Source organism: Heterodontus francisci, chromosome 24 (assembly GCF_036365525.1).
Source record: "Heterodontus francisci isolate sHetFra1 chromosome 24, sHetFra1.hap1, whole genome shotgun sequence".
Lineage (NCBI taxonomy): Eukaryota > Metazoa > Chordata > Chondrichthyes > Heterodontiformes > Heterodontidae > Heterodontus > Heterodontus francisci.
The window spans coordinates 55829475-55854369 of NC_090394.1; the positions used below are offsets into that span (position 1 = coordinate 55829475).

General features: G+C 40.4%; 1 protein-coding gene across 6 annotated transcripts in view; it reads left to right on the forward strand.

Moving 5' to 3' along the window:
- pdxdc1 (pyridoxal-dependent decarboxylase domain containing 1) overlaps window positions 1–24895 on the forward strand; it is a 213172-nt gene that overhangs the window by 153575 nt on the left and 34702 nt on the right. For 4 of the 6 annotated variants that reach the window (XM_068056232.1, XM_068056227.1, XM_068056231.1 and 1 more), the window contains 5 exons: window positions 11322–11395; window positions 12197–12265; window positions 17426–17506; window positions 21246–21395; window positions 24473–24662. In XM_068056232.1, coding sequence (XP_067912333.1) covers window positions 11322–11395; window positions 12197–12265; window positions 17426–17506; window positions 21246–21395; window positions 24473–24662 — 564 coding nt within the window. Of the gene's footprint in view, window positions 1–11321; window positions 11396–12196; window positions 12266–17425; window positions 17507–21245; window positions 21396–24472; window positions 24663–24895 lie in introns of those variants that run through there. The other 2 variants (XM_068056228.1, XM_068056234.1) reach the window with 1 other exon arrangement.

Genomic DNA, 24895 nt, shown 5'->3' on the forward strand with positions numbered 1-24895 from the left:
TTCCGTGGGAAGAGATGAAAGCAGGCAGACAGGAGAGGAGATGTTCTCCGTCCATGAGCACATGGCGTTCTGCGTTTCGATTCCTTTGTTGAGAGCTCAAATTCAAAAAAACTCCCAGGTTGCCCAGCAGGTTAATCATGTGACTGGCTCCTTATTTGGAACAGTCTCTTCAAAATCCTTTGTTGGAAGTTCAAATTCTCTGCAACAGCCAGTTAGTCATGTGACTAAAACTGGTCTGACCACTTCTGTGTGTTGGGGAAGTAACCGCTGGATCCCCATTGTTTCAACATTGTCTGGTACTGTGCAAATGTCCTTCCAGTCAGGGCTTGCAATTTTAAGTTTTTGTTCATGTGAGCACAGAAAATACAAAATTCAATCTCTTTAAAGAAAATATATTCATTTAAAAAGGGATGGCTGCCTGCACCACATCCAGTTCACAACATATAAATATCACCAATCAAGGTGTCAGCAGTCTGGCCTCTGAATCAGAAGGTTGTTGGTTCAAGTCCCACTCCAGAGACTTGAGCACACAAATGTAGGCTGATATTCAAGTGCAGTACTGAAGGAGTGCTGTTCTATCAGAGGTGCTAAGAGACATTGAACTGCGGCCTGTCAGCGCTCTCAGGTGGATGTAAAAGATCATATGGCACTATTTTGAAGAAGAGCAGGGAAGTTATCCCTGATGTCCTGGCCAATATTTATCCCTCAATCAACATCATAAAAAAGGGATTATCTGGTCATTATCACATTGCTGTTTGTGGGAGCTTGCTGTGTGCAAATTGGCTGCCACATTTCCTAAAAAGTATTTCATTGGTTGTAAACTTTGGGAAGTCCTGAGGTTGTGAAAGGCACTAGATTAATGCAAGTCTTTTTTTCAAGCTACCTACTTCCTTAATTCCATAGAGTATTATTAACAGAGACAATTGTATCATTCAGATCAGTTTCAGACACTGTTATGTAGAGGATATTCAGTAGTTTACAGTTGAGCATTCTTTTTTATATTACCAGGGGATGGATAAACACTATTCTGGAAAATCTTAGTTTTACAGCTTCCTATATTTTTAAGTGTAATAACTGAAGATTGTTGTCCAGAAGATTATCGTCCACCACCTTAAAATGCCATTAGCAGGGATTAAAATGAGAAATTATGGGCAACTATAGCCCAAACATATATTTTACGTAACATACAACAGTGACTGCACTTCAAAGAATGGCTGTAAAGAGCTTTGGGTTACCCGTGGCTCTGAAAGATGCTATATAAATACAAGTCCTTTCCTTTCTTTTTATTACAATAACCAAATGTAATAAATAAAGCTCCATAGTACCAGCTGTGGCTATTATTCTAACTTCTAGCATTTGCCATACTCTCCCTGACTCAAATTACTCCATGTATTACGAATGAGGCGGCAGGACTACACTGTCTTTTCTAGTTCCACTTCTCCACAGGTCACAGCATTTATTTAAATGTTTACCTGGTTACCGGTACAGCCAATTATACACTATTTTTTATCCCAGAATAAAATACGCCAACTAGGTTTCTTTAATAAGCAACAAAATTATCAGTTTATCATAAAACAAGACTTAACCTGCAATAAAGCAAAATATTAACACAGATTGAAATATGAAAGTTCCTTTTTTAAAATTCCTCAATTAAAGTTGACACCGCAACTAAACTGAAAACAATATCCAAACCTCAAACAGAGTCGACCTCCTAACCTCCATAAACCTTGACATGTGGCTTCTCTGTAACCATTTTTCCCCAGGTCACCAAGGGTTCTGTTTTTTTACTGAGCCCAAAGCACCTGATTTCCAGCACAGATGTTTTTTCAAACAACATCTCGTGTCCTTTCAGTGAACTTGGTGAAAAAAACACATCCATAGAATCTTTTCAATTTTAACACAAGTCCACAAAAAAAGTAGAATATTAAAACAAGGAAGTGCTTTTGTAACACATGCTAATTTGGTACTGTAAATGTAAATATATTTTACGGAGCCACAGAAATAAAAACTTTGGCTATCTGTGACAAAATTATTAAAGCTTTGGTTGTATCAACAGGGTAGTGTTAATGATTAACAGTTTGGCAGTTGTGACCCACTCATTCTAAAGTGGTTTCAGGAATGCAAAAGTGATGTTAGAGCACGAGTCCACTGGACTCCACGTTGGGATAGTGTGGCACGCCTGGAGGAGGTAGTCTGTCACTGATTAGAGTTTGACATCGCATCGAGTATAACTCCAGTGTAGTGTCAAGCTGTGTTTACAAAATGCTCTTTATAATTTGCCCACCAGGAGCAAAGCTTTGCACATATTTATGAGGATGCATGCACAGAGCTCTCTGCTGGACCTTGTGTTTAAATTTCAGAAAGCACTGCTGGCTGCAAATTAATATTGCGGCTAGCAATCTGAGATGTGTAACTTCAGTGTAACAACGTTTCAGAACATTTAATATGTATGTAGGCATAGTAAGTCAGACAATGAATCCATACCTGAATATGTTAAGAAAATAAATAATTGAATAGAAAGCAGTTAATGGTGTTTGCCCTCACATAAATGGTGCAGGTTGCATAAATGTTTCTCACTTTGTAACTTGGAAAGATCGCTGATAGCCACTGCACGCTGTTTGACGGTAAAGAACACTGCAGTGCCTTTAATAATGTAGGAGAGGGTTCTTCTGCATTAAGATCAAGTGACAACGTTAAGACAGAAACTTTGTGTTGTCACTAGTGTTATTTACCTTATTTTTGCCAGTATCCTCTAGGGAAAAAGTAGAACATTCCACCAGTCAGCATTGTATATTTCAAATACTCAGAATCAAAAATAAAGAATCCAAACTAGTCTTTTTTTTAAATTACTGTGTACAGAGGTTTTATGGAATTGCTGCTACAACATCCTACAATTTTGCAATCCTGAATTGGAACTCAATAAAACTCCACCTAATTATATGTGAGCAATGTAAATATCACATTGAAACTACTGTAGCAAGCACATTACTTTGCTGCTTGTTTCATAGTACAAAATGTTAATCACATGATGCCTCTTATGAACTATTTGATGACCTACAGTTATTTGCAACAATTTTAAGCTGTATTCCGAACTCACTATGTAAGTAGCATTATAATGTAATGTTTTGAAAGGTAAAATTAATTTAATTCTTACTTTAGTGACATGATTTTGTCAAAACTTTTCAGTGAGGCACGAGGTGCTGCTGCAGATGTTATGACGTTATGATTGAACATTTCTTTCAGCTTTGTTTCTGTTATTGATATTTTTATAGCTTGTTACAATATTCATAATGCGTGGAGTGTAGCAGGCATTGCACAAATTAAAATTATAATGATAAACCTGCCGTTCAGGCAATGTTTTAAATCCAAATGATTTGATTGGGGTGAAGTGGCAGTGTGTGTTTTTTTTCTTAATTGTTCCCCTGTTTCCAATCTCTCAAGTTTAAGTCCATTTCAGCATTAAGATTGTATTGAGACGATAAGTAACTACATCGCATAATCTATGCATTTAAGGTGTAATTTTGCCCAGCATGTTTTGTTTTGCATAACCTACTGTACCAGAATTTGCTTTGGCTGGACTTGTAACAGTAGTACTATTACGGCAGCAAATATAATTCTTTCTCTCGTGGCTTTGGTGAGAGTGTGACACTCCTTCTACATTACAGAGACATGATTACAAAGTGACCAAGGTTGGGAAATAAATATTTCTTCCAACTTTGCACAACATTTCGAAAAGACAAGCAAAATGGGAAAGGTGGAGGAATAGCCCTGAAAGTAAAGGATGACATAAGGACAGAAAGGATCTTGTCAGTAGATTAGGGTAGAATCAGTATGGGCAGAGCTTAGAAATAACAACGGTCAGAAAATGCTGGTGGAAGTATTTCATAGGCCCTCTAACAGTAGTTATACCATTTGTTACGACCAGGTGAGAAAGGTGTCTAGGGGTCCCTCTTAGCCTTCACCTGTTCTTACTGTAACAGGGTTTCATTTTAAACACACCCTGTTTTTAGCTCCCCCTTGGTGAATCCTTGTTCACAGCTTTCCAATTATAAGGCAAAGAAACCAGCACAAACAAGTTTTCTTAGGTTTAAAGAAAACAAGGTTCAAATGTATTAAACTTAAACTCTAATTCGGTTAACGCCTACAGATACACGATACACCCATGCTAGCATGCATACGTGATACACACATGCAGATAGAGACAGAAGAGAGCAGAAGAAAAATAAAGTGGAAAAGTTTGAGGCAATATATGAAGAGTTTTTGTTCCAGTTCTTCGAGCTCACTATAGAGTCCTTGATTGTAAGTAGATCTTACTTTTCGTTGGGGCCCAGTATTCTTTTTAAACCTTGTTTGCTGTAAGAGACTTTTCTCTCTTGGGGGTTCATGTGTCTTCAGTGGATTCAGAGGCTTGTGAGAAAGAGATGGGAGCAGACAGGAGAGATCTTCTCAGTTCAGGAACAAACAGTCTTAGTTCAAACTCTCTACGGTCAGTTCAAAAAACCCTGGAGCAGCCAGTTGGTCGTATGACCAGCTGGTACAATCCAGGACTGGTTAGATCACCTTAGCAGTCTCCGGAATGCTCCTCTTACACACGATACCTGGTGATCAAGGTCCATTGTGGGTTGAATGGGATTAGAATAGTTGGGTGCTGGATGGCTGGCACAGACACGATGGACCGAAGGGCCTGTTTCTGTGCTGTATAACTCTATGAATGTGTCAGGGAATGGTCCTTTGTCCTCCCAAGCACCGGCTGTTAATATGCAAATATCTTTTCCAGCCACGGCTGATCTGTTTAACAAGTCATTTTCTCGTTCGAACAACAGTTTAAAATCAATGTTCATTCCAAGAATGAGGCACACTAATTTTGTCAGGTGGGTGCCTAGCATGACACCATTAGAGTATTAAACAAGAAATGATTGGAGCTTGTCATAAAGGCAATGTAATCATGGGGGGCTTTAATCTTCATATAGACTGGACAAATAAACTTGGCAAAGGTAGTTTGGAAGATGAATTTGTAGAATTCTTTCATGACAATTTCCTGGAACAATACGTTGTGGAACCACCTAGGGATAAGGCTGTTTTAGATCTAGTGTTATGTAATGAGGCAGGGTTGATTAGTAATCTCATAGTAACAGGTATTCTGAGACAAAATAATAAGACAATTGAATTCTATATTAAGTTTGAAAGCGACATACTCGAGACCAAACCAAGAATCTTAAACTTGAGCAATGCCAATTACATAAGTATGAGGGGTGAGCTGGTTAAGGTTGATTGGGTAAGTAGACTAAAAGGTATGATGGTAAATAAACAGTGGGAAACATTTAAAGGAACAATTCAATATGTTCAACAAAAAGATATTATGTTTAAAAACAAAAATTCAACAAGAAAGATCCATCTGTGGCTTTCTAAGGATGTTAAGAATGGTATTAGATTAAAAGAAGAGGCTTATAATGTTGTAAAGAATAGTAGTAAACCTAAGGATTGGGAGTGTTATAGAAAGCAGCAAAAGACCACCAAAAAGTTAGTAAGGGAAACGATAGAATGAGAGTAAGCTAGTCAGGAATATAAAAACAAATTGTAAGAGCTTTTACAAACATATAAAAAGGAGAATAGCTAAAGTAAACATTGATACCTTGGAGGCAGACAGGAGAAATTATCATGAGGAATGAGGAAATGGCAGAGACGTTGAACAGATATTTTGTGGTCTGTTTTTACAGTAGAAGACACAAATTACATACCAGAAATAGAGGGTAACCAAGGGGCTAATAAGAGTGAGGAACTTAAGGTGATTAATATCAGCAGAGAAAAAGTATTCACGAAACTTAAGGGACGAAGGCTGACAAGCCCCCAGGATCTGGTGGCCTACACCCTAGGGTTCCAAAAGAAGTAGCTGCAGAGATAGTGGATGCACTAGTTATGATTTTCCAATATTCCTTGGATTCTATAACAGTCCCAGCAAATTGGAAGTTAGCAAATGGAACACCACTGTTCAAGAAAGGAGGGGGAGAGAAAACGGGGAAGTACAGGCCAGTTAACCTGACATCAGTCATTGAGAAAATGCTGGAATCTATTAGTAAGGAGGTTTTAACAATGCAGTTAGAAAATCATAGTATGATCAGACAGAGTTATCATGGTTTTACAAAAGGGAAATTGTGTTTGACAATTTATTAGAGCTTTTTTGAGGATGTGACTAATAGGGTAGACAAAGGGGAGCTATTTGATGTAGTACACTTGGATTTCCAAGTTGCCATACAAAAGGTTAATATGTAAGATAAGGACTCATGGAGTTGGGGGTAATATATTCTCATGGTTGGAGGATTGGTTAACGGACAGGAGGCAGAGACTAGGGATAAATGGGGCAATTTCAAGTTGTAACTAGTGAAGTACTGCAAGGATCAGTGCTGGGGCCTCAGCTATTTACAATCTATATTCATGACTTAGACGAAGAGACCAAGAATAATGTATCCAAGTTTGTTGACGATACAACGCTAGGTGGGAATGTAAACTGTGAGAAGGACACAGAGTCTGCAAAGTGATATAAGCAGGTTAAGTGAGTGGGCAACAAGGTGGCAGATGGAATATAATGAATACAAGTGTGGGGTTATTCACTCTGGTAGTAAGAATAGAAAAGCAGAATATTTTTTAAAAGGCAGGAAACTTTTTAAATGTTGATGTTCGGAGAGACTTGGGTGCACTTGAACAAGGAACACAAAGTTAGCTTGCAGGAACGGAAAGCAATTAGGAAGGCTAAAGGCATGTTGGCCTTTATTGCAAGGGGATTGGAGTACAAGAATAAGGAAGTCTTGCTACAATTGTATAGGGCTTTGGTGAGACCACACCTGTAGAAATGCAGCAAGACCTATACAATATCCAGGCTTGGGCTGATGAGGAACAAGTAACATTTATGCCAGGCAATGACCATCTCCAACAAGAGAGAATCTAACCATCTCCCCTTGACATTCGATCTTTGAATCTCCTGCTATCAACATCCTAGGGGTTACCGTTTTCCAGAAACTGAACTGGGGGAGCCATATAAATACCATGGCTACAAGAGCAGGTCAGAGGCTAGGAATCCTGTGGTGAGTAACTCACCTCCTGACTCCCCAAAGCCTGTCCACCATCTACAAGGCACAAGTCAGGAGTGTGATTGAATAGTCTCCACTTGCCTGGATGGGTGCAGCTCCAACAACACTCAAGAAGCTCGACACAGTGGCGCAATGGTTAGCACTGCAGCCTCACAGCTCCAGCGACCCGGGTTCAGTTCTGGGTACTGCCTGTGTGGAGTTTGCAAGTTCTCCCTGTGACCGCATGGGTTTCCGCCGGGTGCTCCAGTTTCCTCCCTCCGCCAAAGACTTGTCGGTTGATAGGTAAATTGCCCTTAATGTAGGTAGGAGAATGGTAGGGAATATGGGATTAATGTAGGATTAGTATAAATGGGTGGTTGATGGTTGGCACAGACTCGGTGGGCCGAAGGGCCTGTTTCAGTGCTGTATCTCTCTATAATCCAGGACAAAGCAGCCCGCTTGATTGGCACCCTATCCACAAATGATGATTGTACAATGTTCAGCACCATTCGCGGCTCCTCAGTTACTGAAGCAGTCCGTGTAGAAATACAGCAAGACCTGGACAATATCCAGGCTTGGGATGATAAGTGGCAAGTGACATTCTGGGGTACAGAAATCCAAAGATTCACTACCCTCTGAGTGAACAAATTTCTCCGTATCTCAGTCCTAACTGATTAACTCCCTATCCTGAGACTAGGCCCCTGTGTTCTAGATTCCCCAGCGGGGGAAGAAACCTCTGTGTCTACCATGTCAAGTCCCTTCAGAATCTTGCATGTTTCAATGAGATCACCTCTCATTCTTCAGAACTCCAGAGAGTATAGGCCCAATTTACTCAGTCTCTCATCATAGTACAACCCTCTGATCCCAGCAATGAAACTATTGAACATTTGCTGTACTGCCTTCAGTGTAAGTATATCCTTCCTTAGATATGGAGACCAAAACTGCACACAGTACTACAGGTGTGGTCTCACCAAAGCCCTATACAATTGTAGCAAGACTTCCTTATACTTTTACTCCAATCCCCTTGCAATAAAGGCCAACATGCCACTGACCAAATCAGAAGATCCTATCCTAAGGGGTGTGACCGCATCCTGGTGCAAAATGTCCAGGTAACTTTTCCCCCTCCCTGATATGTTGCAGTGTCTGCAGCTCCGCCTCCAGCTCACTGACTCTGAGCCGAAGCTCCTCAAGCTGCAAACACTTACTACAGACGTGGTTACCATGGATCACACTGGCATCCACCAGCTCCCACATACTGCAGCTGCAACGCATCACTTGCCCTGCCATCTTTATTGTGTTTTAAATAATTATTTAGTTAATAGGAAATACTCACCAGCCTATCTATTAAGCTTTACTACTACTAGTAAATAAAACCTAATTACTACAGTTACCCGAGTTTTTAAAAGATAAATGAGAAAAACAGGACCAACCATTCAACTACCTGTTTTCCTGTGACATCGCACTGATTTTCTTTCTCAGAACGTGGTCGTTCTGCTCTGGTCGACTGGACTGGCCTAGACTGACTAGGATAGCTTTTTAAAACTCTGATGCTCTCCGGGTCCTCCTCCTCTCCCGTTCTTTTATGGCTGCTGCTGGTCTCCGGGTCCTTCTCTCTCCCGTTCTTTTATGGCTGCTGCTGGTCTCTGGGTCCTCCTCTCTTTCCTCTTTTTATGGCCGCCACCGGTCTCCGGGTCTTCCTCTCTCGCGTTCTTTTATGGCCACCGCCGGTTTCCGGGTACTCCTCTCTCCTGCTCTTTTATGGCCATATTGAATGACGGAGCAGGCTTGAGGGACCATATGGTCTTTGGCTCCTATTTCTCATGTTCTTATATACTTACTGGGGCCATTATTAACTTGTGTATGAAGTGACAGCCATGGCTCAGTTGGTAGCACTCTTGCCTCTGAGACAGAAGGTTGTGGGTTCAAGTCTCACTTCAGTACTTTTTTTAGATTAGAGATACAGCACTGAAACAGGCCCTTCGGCCCACCGAGTCTGTGCCGAACATCAACCACCCATTTATACTAATCCTACACTAATCCCATATTCCTACCAAACATCCCCACCTATCCTTATATTTCCCTACCACCTACCTATACTAGTGACAATTTATAATGGCCAATTTACCTATCAACCTGCAAGTCTTTTGGCTTGTGGGAGGAAACCGGAGCACCCGGAGAAAACCCACGCAGACACAGGGAGAACTTGCAAACTCCACACAGGCAGTACCCGGAATTGAACCCGGGTCCCTGGAGCTGTGAGGCTGCGGTGCTAACCACTGCGCCACTGTGCCCCCCTTGAGCACAACATTCTTGGCTGACACTCCAGTGCAGTGCTGAGGGAGTGCTGCACTGTCAGAGGTGCCATCTTTCGGATAAAACGTTAAACCATGCCCGTCAGCCCCATCAGGTGGATGTAAAAGATTACAGGGCACTATTTCTAAGGGTAGGGAGCTTTGTCCCATGACATCTTTGCTATATAATCTCTCCTGCCCTCTGCCCTATCACACACCTTCCGCTTTGTCCTCTTTCCCACCACCGCCCCTCTCCCCTTCACTTGCTTAAAACCTAATACTTTTCTTACCGTTGTCTGTTCTTAAGGAAAAATCATATTTAACTGACTTACTGGAGTTTTTTGAGAAGGTAACAGAGAGGCTTGATGAGGGCAGTGCTGTTGATGTGGTGTACATGGTTTTCAAAAGACATTTGATACAGTGTCACACAACAGACTTGTGAGCAAACCTGTAGCTTATGGAATAAAAGGGACGGTAGCAACATGGATATGAAATTGGCTGAGTGACAGGAAACAAAGAGTAGTGGTTATTGGATGTTTCTCGGGCTGGAGGAAGGTTTGTAGTGAGTCTCCCAGGGATCAGTGTTGGGACCCTTGCTTTTCCTGATCTATATTAATGAGTTAGACCTTGGTGTATAGGGCACAATTTCAAAGTTTGCCGATGATACGAAACTTGGAAGCATTGTGAACTGTGAGGAGGATAGTGTAGAACTTCAAAAGGACATAGATAAATTGGTGGAATGGGCAGACAGGTGGCAGATGAAGTTCAATGCAGAGAAATGTGAAGTGATTCATTTTGATAGGAAGAACATGGAGAGCCAATATAGAATAAAGGGTTCAATTCTAAAGGAGGTGCAGGTGTATATGTGCATCAGTCATTGAAGGTGGCAGGACAGGTTGAGAGAGCGGGTAATAAAGCATACGGTATCCTGGGCTTTATTAATAGGGGCATAGAGTACAAGAACAAGGAAGTTATGTTGAACTTGCATAAGACACTAGTTCGGTCTCAGCTGGAGTATTGTGTCCAGTTCCGGGCGCCGCACTTAAGGAAAGATGTGAGGGCATAGGAGAGAGTGCAGAAAAGATTCATGAGAATGGTTCCAGGGAGGAGGAATTTCAGTTATGAAGATAGATTGGAGAAGTTAGGACTGTTTTTCTTGGAGAAGAGAAGGCTTAGAGGTGATTTGATAGAGGTATTCAAAATCATGAGGGGTTTGGACAGAGTAGATGGGGAGAAACTGGTCCTGCTCATGAAAAGATCGAGAATGAGAGGGCACAGATTTAAAGTATTTGGTAAGAGAAGCAAAAGTGACACGAGGAAAAACTTTTTCATGCAGCAAGTGTTTCAGGTCTGGAATTCGCTGCCTGAGAATGTGGTGGAGGCAGGTTCAATTGAAGCATTCAAAAGGGAATTAGACAGTTATATGAAAAGGAATAATGTGCAGGGTTACAGGGAGAAGGCAGGGGAATGGAACTGAGGGTGTTTCTCTTTCAGAGAGCTGGTGCAGACACGATGGGCCATATGGCCGCCTCCTGTGCTGTAACGATTGTGATTCTGATTGAGTTCTGATGAAAGGTCACTGACCTGAAACGTTAACTCTGCTCTCTCCACAGATGCTGCCTGACTTGCTGAGTATTTCCAACACACTGTTTTTATTTCAAATTTCCAGGATCTGCAGTATTTTGCTTTTCTTAAGTTATCCCCAGTGTCATGGTCAATAGTTATCTCTCACTCAACACCATAGAAACAAATTATATAGTCATTATCACATTGCTGATTGTGGGATCCTACTGTGTGAAGTCAGCTGCCGCATTTCTTACTTTACAAAAAATGACTACACTTCAAAAGTACTTCATTGGCTGTAAAGTACTTTGGCACGTCCGATGGTCATGACAGGTGCTATATAACTGCAAGTCTTCCTTTATTTTGAAATATTCAAATATTCATTTGCATTTTTGTTTGACAGATGGTGGATCCCACTTTAGCTGAGATGGGGAAGAACCTCAATGAGGCTATGAAGATGTTGGAGGACTCTCAGAGGTTAGTTTGAAATCTGTAGCGCTTAAATAACTTCATAAAAACAGTGCTTTTTAGAGTGGCGTAAGGAGGTAATGTGAATTTTCTTGCATTCAGGGAGGAAAGAGAAAAATTAATGTTGAAATTATTATCTGTCAATGATTTGGGAACATTCCTACTAAGTAACTTAAAGTTGCACAACTATATTATTCACACATTTTTTGTTGTTTGGTTTGGTTGTTTCTTGTAATTGCCAACACTTTGAATCATCCACAAGTCCCATTTGCTAGTTTCTGAGCAATCACTTCAGTAACTTCAGAATTCGTTTTGGAATTTTGCCAAAACTCAAGCTATTTTCGCCGATTATTAGTTACTTGGACATAATATGTTCATTTTCCATTGTGTGTTTTATCCTTTAATTGACTAAATGCATATTTTTGAGAGCTCTGGTAATTGTGGGCTGAGAAGCTATGGCAAAAATTGATTGCATTGAATGATCTGTATTTTGAGCATTATGGAATTTTTTTAAGTGTTTTGGTATTTCAATCATGATCGCAAAACATTATAGCAATTGTTTTACAATAGTTAGGACTTTATTAACAGGGCTGAAATGAAATATATAAAGTGACAACTACAGGTTACATAGTCAGTTTATTGTAATTGAAAGTATTTTGTCAGAGGTACCTTTTAAAACCATTCTCAATGGAATTGGTTACTTAAATTTATCCTTCAAATAACATTTTGCCTACGTATGGTCAGTACAGCCATTGCTGTTTTGCAAGGCATGTCTCAGATTAGTGATGTCTTCAATTGTATTCAAATCAGGGAAGCGGATGAAGAGAGAGAGAAGAAGAAATATGCCAGAAAAGATATTCCTGGCCCATTGCAAGGCTGGTGAGTAATGCTGAAAATCAAGTTTGTGAAGGATCTTCATTATTTCTTTTCTGTGTTTTTTGTTAATTGTTAAATTTGCAAAGCTATTTTAAATTTGTTTGATTCTCTTTATGCTAGTAACAACTTAGACTAGAAGAGCAAAACATCCCAAAGTACTTCAGAGATGGAAATAACTTGACCTAAAGCAAATGGAGGAGGGACGATTGATGGTGATGAAAAATAAGACCAAAGATGTTTAATTTTGAGGAGGCTTTTGAAGGAGGCGCAGAGAGCTAGCAAAGCAGATGGGCTGGGTGAGAGTTTCTGCAAGTGTGGAGCTATAACAGCTGAAGTAGACAGAAGGTTAGGGGAGAATGCAAGGAAGCCAGAATTAGAAGACTGGAGTATGTAAACAGGAACATAAGACAAAAGGAGTGTACAAAGGTAGGGAGGGGTGAGGATGTGGAGGGATTTGTAGATGGGGACAGGATTTCAAAACTGTTGTGCAGATAGATAGGAAATCAGTGAAGTTAGACAACCACAGGGGTGATAGCAAAACAGACCTTCATGCAGAATTGGATGCGAGTGGCAGAGTTGCAACTGATAAAGGATAGAACTCAGGAGACCGACAAGGAAAATATTGAAATGAAGTGAAGATGTGGGTAAACATTTCAGCGGTAGTCAGGATGAGGTAAGGATGGTCTTAGTAGCAAGGCTTTGGGGTTCAGAGCTCAGATCGGTCTCAAATAGAATTAAGATGTATAGTGTCAAGCTTCGTCCAAGGGAGTGGGATGTTGAAGTCAAGAATCTTAGGCAGGTGCTGGACATAATGGCTTCAAGCTTGTTGACATTGAGTTGAAGGATATTCTTGTTCATCCAGGACTTATCAGCTAGACAGTTGGGCAAGGCGGTGATAGCCGAGAATGGTGGCAGAGGGGTAAAATGAGTATTGCTGGAATGCATCTGGAATCTGAGCCCAATGTCTACAAGTGATGTCACCATATAGATAAGGAAAAGTCACCAAGGATGGAGGCTGGGGCACACCCAATATGAACATCTATCAGTGGGTAGAAAAGTCATTACAGAGAGGGCGGCGCAGTGGTTAGCACCACAGCCTCACAGCTCCAGGGACCCGGGTTCAATTCTGGGTACTGCCCGTGCGGAGTTTGCAAGTTCTCCCTGTGACCGCGTGGGTTTTCGCCGGGTGCTCCGGTTTCCTCCCACACTTGCAGGTGATAGGTAAATTGGCCATTGTAAATTGTCCCTAGTGTAGGTAGGTGGTAGGGAATATGGGATTGCTGCAGGGTTAGTATAAATGGATGGTTGTTGGTCGGCACAGATTTGGTGGGCTGAAGGGCCTGTTTCAGTGCTGTATCTCTAAATAAATAAAATAAAGATGAGGTGCTGCCTATATTGGGACAGATAGGCCTCCAACAATCACAAGCATCTTCCTTTGTGCTAGGTATGACTCCAATCAGTGCTGAGTTTTCCCCCGATTCCCATTGACTTCGGCTCCTTGATGCAACATTCGGTCAAATGCTGCCTTGATGTCAAGGGCAGTCACTCTCACCTCACCTCTTGAGTTCAGCTCTTTTGTCCATATTTGGACCAAGACTGTAATGAGGTCAGGAGCTGAGTGGCCCTGGCAGAACCCAAACTGAGCATCAGTGAGCAGGTTGTTGCTGTTTAAGTGGCGCTTGATAGCACTGTTGACACCTTCCATCAATTTGCTGATGTTCGAGAGTAGACTGATGGGGCAGTAATTGGCCGTATTGGACTTGTCCTGCTTTTTGTGGATGGGACGTACGTGGGCATTTTTCCACATTGTTGAATAGATGCCAATGTTGTAGCTGTACTGGAACAGCTGGCTAGGGCTGCAGCTAGTTCTGCAGCACAAGTCTTCAGTACTACAGCTGTGATTTTGTCAGGATCCATAGTCTTTGCAGTATCCAGCTACTTCAGCTGTTTTTTGATATCATGTGGAGTGAATCGAATTGGCTGAAGATCGGCATCTGTGATGCTGGGGACCTCGGGAGGAGGCCGAGATGGATCATCCACTCGACACTTCTGGCTGAAGATGGTCTCAAATGCTTCAGCCTTTTCTTTTGCACTGATGTGCTGGGCTCCATCCTCATTGAGGATGGGGATATTTGTGGAGCCTTCTCCTCCGGTTAGTAGCTTAATTGTCCACCACCATTCATGACTGGATGTGGCAGGACTGCAGAGCTGGAATCTGATCCACTGGTTGTGGGATTGCTTAGCTTTGTCTATTTAATGCTGCTTCCACTGTTTGGCATGCAAGTACTCCTGTGTTGTAGCTTCATCAGGTTGACACCTAATTTTTTTAGGTATGCCTGGTGCTGTTCCTGGCATGCTGTCCTGCACTCTTTATTGAACTAGGGTTGATGCCTTGGCTTGATGGTAATGGTAGAGTGAGGGATATGCTGTGTCATGAGGTTACAGATTGTGGTTGAATATAATTCTGCTGCTGCTGGTGGTCCACAGCGCCTCATGGATGCCCAGTTTTGAGCTGCCAGATCTGTTCTGAATCAATCCCATTTAGCACGGTGGTAGTGTTACACAACACAATAGAAGGTATCCTCAGTGTGAAGATAGGGCTTTGTTTTCACAAGGATTGTACAATGGTCACTCCTACCAATGCTGTCATGGACAGGTGCATCTGCAACCAGAGCAAGTGGTGGGAATGGGAGATATTGAGGGACGTGGAAGAACCAAAGCATCAAAGGTGGAGATAACACACATGTTGAGCAGAATGGGTGCATTGGATTTGTTGTGGGTGTAAAGGCCCAAGGAAAGAGGGTTGGGGGTTTGCCTGAGCGTTGGAAAGGGAGCTGGGGGATCATTTTCTCCAGGGATAGTAGAATTCATCATTAAACAAACCAGAATGCACACATGCATTTCTGGAAACAGCATTGTAACTTAAAATTGTTGTTATTTCTATGCAGATGTTTCTTGGATTAAATTGTTGAATGGACTTTGAAGGGTTGTATTATGTGCATATTAAGACATTTTGATTTTGTTTATAAAACTTAAGTGAATTCTAGGATAGCTTGAAATCATTTTAAATTATTTGCTTGTAAATCATGTAGTCATATGCTAACATTAGTGAAGACTAAACTGATCGAAACAATTTTTACAGCTGCTTTTAAACCAAAATTCAGTGAAGAACCTAAAAGAAGTTATTTAAATTTTTATTTCAGTCATATAAATACTTTTTATCAAATATTTCTATATCTCCACTCTTAAAATTTTGTTTAAAAGATCTACATATTACATCAATAAACCTGAAAGATACTTGTCACCTTAAAAACCATGGCCTGGACTTTGTGTTGATAATAATGGTGTGAGGAACAGCACTCACCATTATTATGGAGTAAAGCAGACAGCCATCTCTGGATTACAAACATGCACAGTTAAACATGGAAATCCAGAAGTTGCAGTCTGAAATCAATGTAAGAGCATGAAATCGCAACATTATATTGAAATATATAAGATCCTGAGGGGACTTGATAGAGTGGATGTTTCCTCTTATGGGGGAGACTAGAACTAGGGACACAGTTTATGAGTAAGAGGTCTCCCAAAAAGGGTCGTTTTTCTGTAGAATTCTCTTCCACAGAAAGCAGTGGAGGCTGGGTCATTGAATTTATTCAAGGCTGAGTTAGATAGATTTTTGATAGACAAGGATGTCATAGTTTATGGAGGGAAGACAAGAAAGTGGAGTTGAGACCACAACTAGATCAGCCATGATCTTATCGAATGGCAGAGCAGGCTCGAAGGGCCAAATGGCCTACCCCTGTTCCTAAGTTCTATGTTCCTATGCAGTACTTTCCCACCAGTTACCCCTAAACACGCAAGAACAAGTTAAAGCTTACGTATTCAAGCATAAGTGAATTTTTAATGGCATGATATGTCATAATTACTGCTGAGTAACCCATCTGGCTTGTAAATTTAACTCTACAAGTGTGGAGTCTCATTCTTTCAGAATTAAATTAGTGTTGGTGATTTTTTTAAAATAAATTTTTCTTGATTTACTTTATCTGTCATTTTTATCTCTCTCTCAATCCCATTCTTGCACAGTGGCGCAGTGGTTAGCACCGCAGCCACACAGCTCCAGTGACCCGGGCAATTTTGGGTACTGCCTGTGTGGAGTTTTCGCCGGGTGCTCCGGTTTCCTCCCACAGCCAAAAACTTGCAGGTTGATAGGTAAATTGGCCATTATAAATTGCCCCTAGTATAGGTAGGTGGTAGGGGAATATAGGGACAGGTGGGGATGTGGTAGGAATATGGGATTAGTGTAGGATTAGTATAAATGGGTGGTTGATGGTCGGCACAGACTCGGTGGGCCGAAGGGCCTGTTTCAGTGCTGTATCTCTAAATAAATAAATAAATAAACCTTTATTTTGTATTCTGCACATGAATTAAATCTAATTTATACTTCCTGGTTTAGACTCTGTGTGCCTCAGTTAGGATTCTTCAAACTGGTTGAAGAGCTTCACTGTTTCTTGCACTGTTCACAGATGCCCTATACGGGGCTCCACGCTGAATCTATTGACAGCAAGTCTATGCTCGAAAGCCTGTCAAAACCCTGTGGGCAGCAGTCAGGTTAGTGCACGGCAAGCACTGTTCCTTCACTGCTGACCACTAAATCAGGGCCATTGGTTCTCTTAACGATTTTTCAGTCAATGGAATGTTTCTGGATAATGCCCCACAACAGCAATAAGTATAATTCGCTATCTAAACATTCTCCTCTATGGAAAGTATTTATTTTTAATACATTAATTTTCCCCAAAAATCACAACGTGTATGTTTGGCTTCCAATGGGAATCCACCCTGGCTTATTATTTTTGAAAGAGGAGACTATAGATGAGTTTTTAAAAATATCCCCAGCTACACAGGGAATCTCTCTCTTGTGAATTCACTGAAAAGTTCCACTACAAAATGTTTATGTACTATATTTTTAAAAACATTAAAAGGTGTGTCATGCTGGACAAGGTTCCATTATTCATAGTGGGGTTGCTGGAAACCAAAACTAAGTACTACAAAATCAAACCTCAGCGTCAAAAATAATATTTCCAATCCGAAAGTACATATTTTCAATTGAGAAACTGATTTTAATTGAATGTAATTTCGTTTTATGTTTAAATGCAACATTTTTTCTAGTGGACAGAACATGGCAACTATTCTTCAACTTGTACAGAACCTTATGCATGGAGAAGATGAGGAGGAATCACAGTCCCATCGGTAAATAGTGAATTTTTATAGATTTTTTTTAAGGGGTAAACTTAGAGTAATGTTTTTATTTCAATTCAGCAGTACAGTTAAAACATGTTTTGCACTTAGTCAGAGGTTAGACTTCACTGTTAGTGCAGTCATAAGGGTAATGAGCCAGTTGTGTTTTGTAAAAGAGAGCCTGGAGAAGGAAAGAAAATTGCTGTTTAGGGCATGTGATTTTGTGCAGTGTAGCATCCTATAACAAATCTGATGAGTTAGTACACAACTTTATGTAAATCTGTTTGATGGCAAAGTACTGCAAGTTTGCATGAAAATGCTACCTTTTGAGCAGCAACAAATCATTTTCCTAATAATAGCCAACACTCTGCAGAAACTACTGTGCTTACCTGAACTCTGGATGATGTTGCAGACTGCATCAAAAAGAAATATGAGCCTCATCTGCTTGACCAATTATGCTGAAGGAAAATGTGTTTTTTGAGTCAAATATCTTTTTGGTGGAAAATAAATTGGGGTGATGAGAAGTCACGGGAATACAATGATTTATATCTGACTTGAACTCAAAATGCAGGGCCCCCCAAGCAGTTTGTGGTGACTGTATTATCAGCTAATTAGTAGCATTTTAATTTTCGTTGATTAGTGGATATGGTTGTTATTAGATGTTTACTGTCTGTCTCTGCAATCAACTTGAACTCTTTTTAAAGAACTGGGCTGACCCTTGCATACAAAATGAAATGACTGGAAGCAAAACTATTTTATGTAGCTTGAAGGCAACTTCACAAGATAGTCCTGATTGACTCAAAGCTGAATTTTGGAACCTATATCCTCTAGCATGAAGACTACCTACTTCCACCTCTGTAATACCACGCATCTCCACCTTTGCCTTGCCTGTTGCTGAAACCCTCATCCACTCCTTTGTCACCTTCGGACTCAACTGTTCCAATGCCCTTCTGGCTGGCCTTCCCATCCTCCACCCTCCATGAACTTCAGTTCGTTCAAAACACTGCTATCAGTATCCTGTCCTGTACCAAATCCTGCTCGCCCTTAACCCCTGTGCTTGCTGACTTGTATTGTCTTCTGGTGACCCAAAACTTTCAATTTAAGATTTTCATCCTTGTGTTCGAACCTCTTCAGTACTTGTCCCTCCTTATCTCTGCAACCTCTTCCAGCCTGGCAACTTATCGAGACTGTATGATGCTCTAACTCTGATCTCATGTGCATCTTCCACTTCCTTCACTTCACAATTTGCAGTCATGCCATCTAGATCCGAAGCCCTGGAATTCCCTCCCTAAGATTCTCCCCCTCCCCCTTTATGACCCTCCTTAAAACCTACCTCTGACTAAGCTCTTAGTTATCCCTGGTAATATCTCAATCTTTTGTATCAGTCAATTTTTGTCTGCTTTTTCTGTGAAATACCTTTTGGTGGTTTTCTATATTGATGCTATATAAATGCAAGTTGTTGCTGTTGTAATGGGTGGTATTCTTCCTATACTTTATAGCATAACATACCACATGATTCTTACCTTTTAGGAGAGGAAGGGGCAGGTTTGGGGTGATGGGTAAAAACCTTGGAACCATTTTTGTTGTTCGTTCATGGGATGTGGGCGTCGCTGGTTAGGCCAGCATTTATTGCCCATCCCTAATTGCCCTTGAGAATCTTGCTTATTTGTTTCCTGGTTTGGACTGATCCCTTTCTTCCCTGGCTGTTTGAACAGTAATTAGCTCTTCTCTCATCAGCCTTGCACCTTGTTGCCCATCGGCTTATTTACCTTACTATCATTAGATGGGGCTTTTGAAACTACAAATTCATCAGCAATTGCTCCTACCACTTTCGGCATCAATTGCAAGCATGTAATTATGAGCACTTAGTGTTGTATAACATGCTATCTTTAGACATAACCCAACTTTTGAAAAGACAAGATCTTGGATTGTACAGCAGACTATAATTCACAATTCAAGTGGACACTGTATAGAAATTTTGCATCACTTGGTAGCACTCTTGCCTTTGAGTCAGAGCTTGTGCATTTAAGCCCCACTCCAGAACTTGAACAGATAATTTAGGCAGCCCATTTAGTGCAGTAGTGAGGAAGTGCTAGACTGCTGCATTATCGGAAGTTCTATTCGTCTGTTGAGACATTAAACCAAGGTGCCATATGCCTATTCCGGTGATTCAGGTGGACAATAAATATCCTATGGCACTATTTTGAAAAGGGCAGGATTTTTATTTCAAGTATTCCCTGGATAACATGCCACCATTAACCAACATTACAAAATAGATGAGCTGGTCATTTATCTCATGACTGTTTGTGGGACTTTACTGTATACAAATTGTTTACTTAGGCAACAAACATTGTGTTTCTAAGTAATGCATTATATGTGAAGTGCTTTGGGACATTTTTGCAAGATAAGGTGCATTACAGATGTGTCTTTTTCTTTCTTTACACATCTTCAATAAATGGTATGTAGAATTAAATATCTTGGGTGAGATTAATTAGTGTCTAGTAAGTTTACGTTTAATACAAACTGAGAAATAGTCAAATACAGTTTTCATATTTTGTGAATTATCAGTGCAGTGCTTGTATTAAGTGTTCGGGGCAAAAAGCAAGACTACTATTCATATGCAGTATTGGTCTAATTTGGGAGAAACCGGGCAAGAAATATAAACTTCATAACAAAAATATTTTGAAGTGTGGCATCCAAATGTGACAAGTAAAAATGATGCTTGTGCTTGGGGATAGTATTGTAAGAACAGTTGCTATAAGGCTTTCATTGATAATGAGACAGATTAATCACTAGCAAATTAATGATATTTTACATGCTTTGCAAGGCACTTAATTCAGTGATGTAATGCTGGTTGCTTTGTGGGTCAGAACATTAATAAAAACATGTAGACAACTAATTAAATTAGACAGTTTCTTTGGCATCAGAAATTGGTCCTAAATTATCTGGCAAAAAAATTAGCTTTATAATCACCTGACCCCTTATTTTAGGACTACAAAGATAATAAATTATTTTGATTTAGTATCCAGCTCATGTAGATAGTATTCAAAGCATTTTTATCTGTCCAGTAAGAATTTTTTACATTCATTAAATTTGTGAAATTATATCATAGCAGATTTTGAAAATTTTGAGTGTCCATGTAGCACTTAGCTATTTATAGACTAACTGCTATTTAATACCTAGATGTTTCGTCTGAATATTTGCCTAGAAATGAGATGGCTAAGTGGTAACCAATGCTTCCAGTAACTGATGATGAAAAAAGTCAATTGGCACCAATCTTCTAGTCCCAATTAATTTGCAACTCTTTAATTCCTTGCATCCCTTCCTTTACATTTTAAATCCGACACGAGTTTTCCATAACCAATGGATTGAGGATCTGAGATCAATGGGGTTCTGTATTTCTGCTAAATTCTACAAGGTTTGAAATGCATAGGGATTAACTAATTGCAAATCAATGGGATTAGAAGATTGGTGTCAGTTACATGGACTCCAAGCACTTGTGTTGGTTCTAATGCGTCTTCAATAGAGAAAACTGGGAAAGGTAAACGAGGGTAAAATACATTGAGAGAGAAATTCTGCGGCATTCCCCACGGCACTAATTTCAATGTTTATACTGGATTGGAAACCTACGTAAAATAATGCTTGTAGTTGTATGTTGATAAACATACTCTTTCATTATTCATGCTTTTTGATGTGATGGAATATTCTCATGAAAACTATTGTTAGATTTTAATAACCTTTCTGTATTTAGCAGATTACAGAACGTTGGAGAACAGGGTCATATGTCCTTACTGGGTCACAGTTTGGCAGCGTACATCTCTGTGTTAGACAAAGAAAGACTGCGAAAATTAACGACTAGGATTTTGTCAGATACCACACTCTGGTTATGCAGACTTTTCAGGTAACAGTTCTTGTCAGTGCAAAGCACATGTAACTACATATTGTCCTAGTTAAGGTGACTGAAAAGTAATGTGGTACATTACCACATTGGGCGGCGCAGTGGTTAGCACCGCAGCCTCACAGCTCCAGCGACCCAGGTTCAATGCCTGTGTGGAGTTTGCAAGTTCTCCCTGTGTCTGCGTGGGTTTCCTCCGGGTGCTCCGTTTCCTCCCACATGCCAAAGACTTGCAGGTTGATAGGTAAATTGGCCATTATAAATTGCCCCTAGTATAGGTAGGTGGTAGGGAAATGTAGGGACAGGTGGGGATGTGGTAGGAATATGGGATTAGTGTAGGATTAGTATAAATGGGTGGTTGATGGTCGGCACAGACCCGGTGGGCCGAAGGGCCTGTTTCAGTGCTGTATCTCTAAACTAAAACTACAGCATGTTACATTCTAACATTCTGCCACAAGGTGGTATGATTCAAGTTTGTTCCTTTAATTATGTTGGCTGTGTGGTAAATAGAAAGGCACTTAACCACTGGGAGAGAAGAAAAGGGGCAAGATCAGCAGTACCCTCAGCAATATGCTGAAGCAAAATTGTTAAGAATCTATAATGTTTTCAGATTCTTCTAGCGAATTTTTGTTTTTTAAAAATATGAAGCAGCCTTTTAAAAAAAAAATTAACTATATTCTATAAAACCAAACTAAATGTAGAATTAAATGGGCAGCGCAGTGGTTAGCACTGCAGCCTCACAGCTCCAGCGACCCGGGTTCAATTCTGGGTACTGCCTGTGCGGAGTTTGCAAGTTCTCCCTGTGTCTGCGTGGGTTTTCGCCGGGTGCTCCGGTTTCCTCCCACAGCCAAAGACTTGCAGGTTGATAGGTAAATTGGCCATTATAAATTGCCCCTAGTATAGGTAGGTGGTAGGGAAATATAGGGACAGGTGGGGATGTGGTAGGAATATGGGATTAGTGTAGGATTAGTATAAATGGGTGGTTGATGGTCGGCACAGACTCGGTGGGCCGAAGGGCCTGTTTCAGTGCTGTATCTCTAAATATAAATATAAATATAAAAAAAGTAACAAATTGTTTTAACTCTAATTTGGTCACTTTCGATTTAAGATTTCCAAATTTTTTATGTAGAGGATACAAAGATTGGCTTCAAAATAAAGTGGTAAATACTTTCGTAGAAATAGTGAATTTACAAGGAATGTTTTATTTATTTGATATGCACTAAAATTGGAAAATAACTAGTTGCTTTATGTGAGGACAGCACAGCACAAATGGATTATTCTCCCTCCCCCAAGGTGTGATAGTGCCACCAATGGTCAGAGGGTGTAATTACAGAATAATAAGTAATACATCGGCAGTATCCAACTAGGGACATAGAAATTTATTGTGGGAAAAGTTCATCACAAATTGTCACCAACAAAAGGCTTTGTACATTATAAGTGTGTGCAGTGATAAGATTTTTAATATAGATATGTAGAGCAGGGTTGGGTCAATGTCCTCACCAGGAGGTTAACAAGTGTTGTGCTGGAAAGTTTAATCGAATTTGGCGGGGAAAGGAGAACCAGGGCATTGTGGCAGAGAGGACAGAGAGAGGTGTATAGAAAACTAGGAGTAATAAGCAGCAACCAAATAAAGTGTAGAAAGACCAGGAATTAGATGGAGAAAAAAGTAAAGCAGATTAAGTTGGAATGCATGTGTGTTAGTGCAAGGAGTGCTACAGGTAAGGTGGTTGATCTGCAGGCACAAATTGTCTCTTGGGGTTATGATATAGTGGCTTAAACTTGGGCAGGAATGGAACCAACGTATTTCGGGAAGGATAGGGATAGTGGTTACAGCAACTTGACAGCAGGTGCCAACACCAAAAACAGCACCCCACATCGACACCTGTTAACCACCTCATATGCGTCACTTGTGGCAGAACCTGCCTCTCATGGATTGGTCTCCAGCAAAAGTGTACCATGTGAAACTATTCCATTGCCAGTGGATTTGCTGCATGCCCATCATCTCATGTAGATGGAAGAATGCCAAAGACTTTAGGAAAGATGTTGAGACCTTAGAGAGGGTATAGAGGAGGTTTACCAGGATGATGCCAGAAATGCAGGACTTTAGTTGTGTGGAGAGATTGGAGAAGCTGAGATTGTTCTCCTTAGACCAGAGAAGGTTAAGGGGAGAGGTAAAAGAGATATTCAAAATTATGGGGGGTTTTGGTAGAGGAAACATGAACAAACTGCTTTTTTTGATAAAAGCAAAATACTGCAGATGCTGGAAATCTGAAATAAGAACAGGAAATGCTGGAAATACTCAGCAGGTCTGGCAGCATCTGTGGAGAGAGAAGCAGAGTTAACGTTTCAGGTCAGTGACCCTTCTTCAGAACTGACAAATATTAGAAATATAAAAGGTTTTAAGCAAGTAAAGCGGAGGATGGGGCCCACCCCCTGCTTTACTTGCTTAAAACCTTTTATATTTCTAATATTTGTCAGTTCTGAAGAAGGGTCACTGACCTGAAACGTTAACTCTGCTTCTCTCTCCACAGATGCTGCCAGACCTGCTGAGTATTTCCAGCATTTCTTGCTTTTTTGATGTGTGTTGGTAACCAGAGATCATGGATCTAAAATAATTGGCAAAAGAACTAGAGGAGAAATGTTTTCACACCAATGGTTAAGATCTAGAACACACTACCTGAAAGGGTGACGGGAGCAGATTCCATAGGAACTTTCAGAAGGCAATTGGGCACATTCTTGAAGAGGACTAATTTGTAGGGTTAGTGGAAAAAAGCTACGGTATGGGATTAAACTGCATAATTCTTTCAACGAGCCAATTCAGGCACAATGGGCCAAATGGCCTGCAATGCTGTGATTTTATAATTCAATGATATCGTCTCCTGGGGACAGAAATTTCGTTGAATTTCTCATTCAAGCCAGTATCTTCAGTTACTACTGTTCCCACATTTTCCATATGACTTCACATTTCTGTGGTTCATGTTACTATTTGGATAGTTTTACTCAAAGTATTTATTATTGAGCATATTCTTGAGCTTTAGTATTTAAACTGCATGAAGAGTTGAGGCCTGAGTTTTGTTCTTCAGGTATGAAAACGGTTCTGCCTATTATCACGAAGATGATCGAGAAGGTCTGTTGAAAGTGTGCAAACTCATCATTCATTCAAACTATGATGACTATGCAACAGAAGGTTTTAACGTCCTGCATAACAAGTTCCCTGTCCTTTATATAAGTGCTGCCTGTAGAACAGGTCTGGGCCAGTATATCTGTAACCAGGTAAAATGCATTACTTTCCCCGCTACATTGTATACAGAATTACAACTGAAATGGGATTAATTAGAAACTATTGATTTTGGGTCAGTGTATAACCAAAAGATCAGATGTGAATGGACATACAAATATGGGCAATCCATTCAATATACTAATGTAGTTTTTCGTCATACATTATTTGGAATAATGCATATAATCATTTATGAGTTATTCTTTAGTTTTTATTCATTCATGGGATG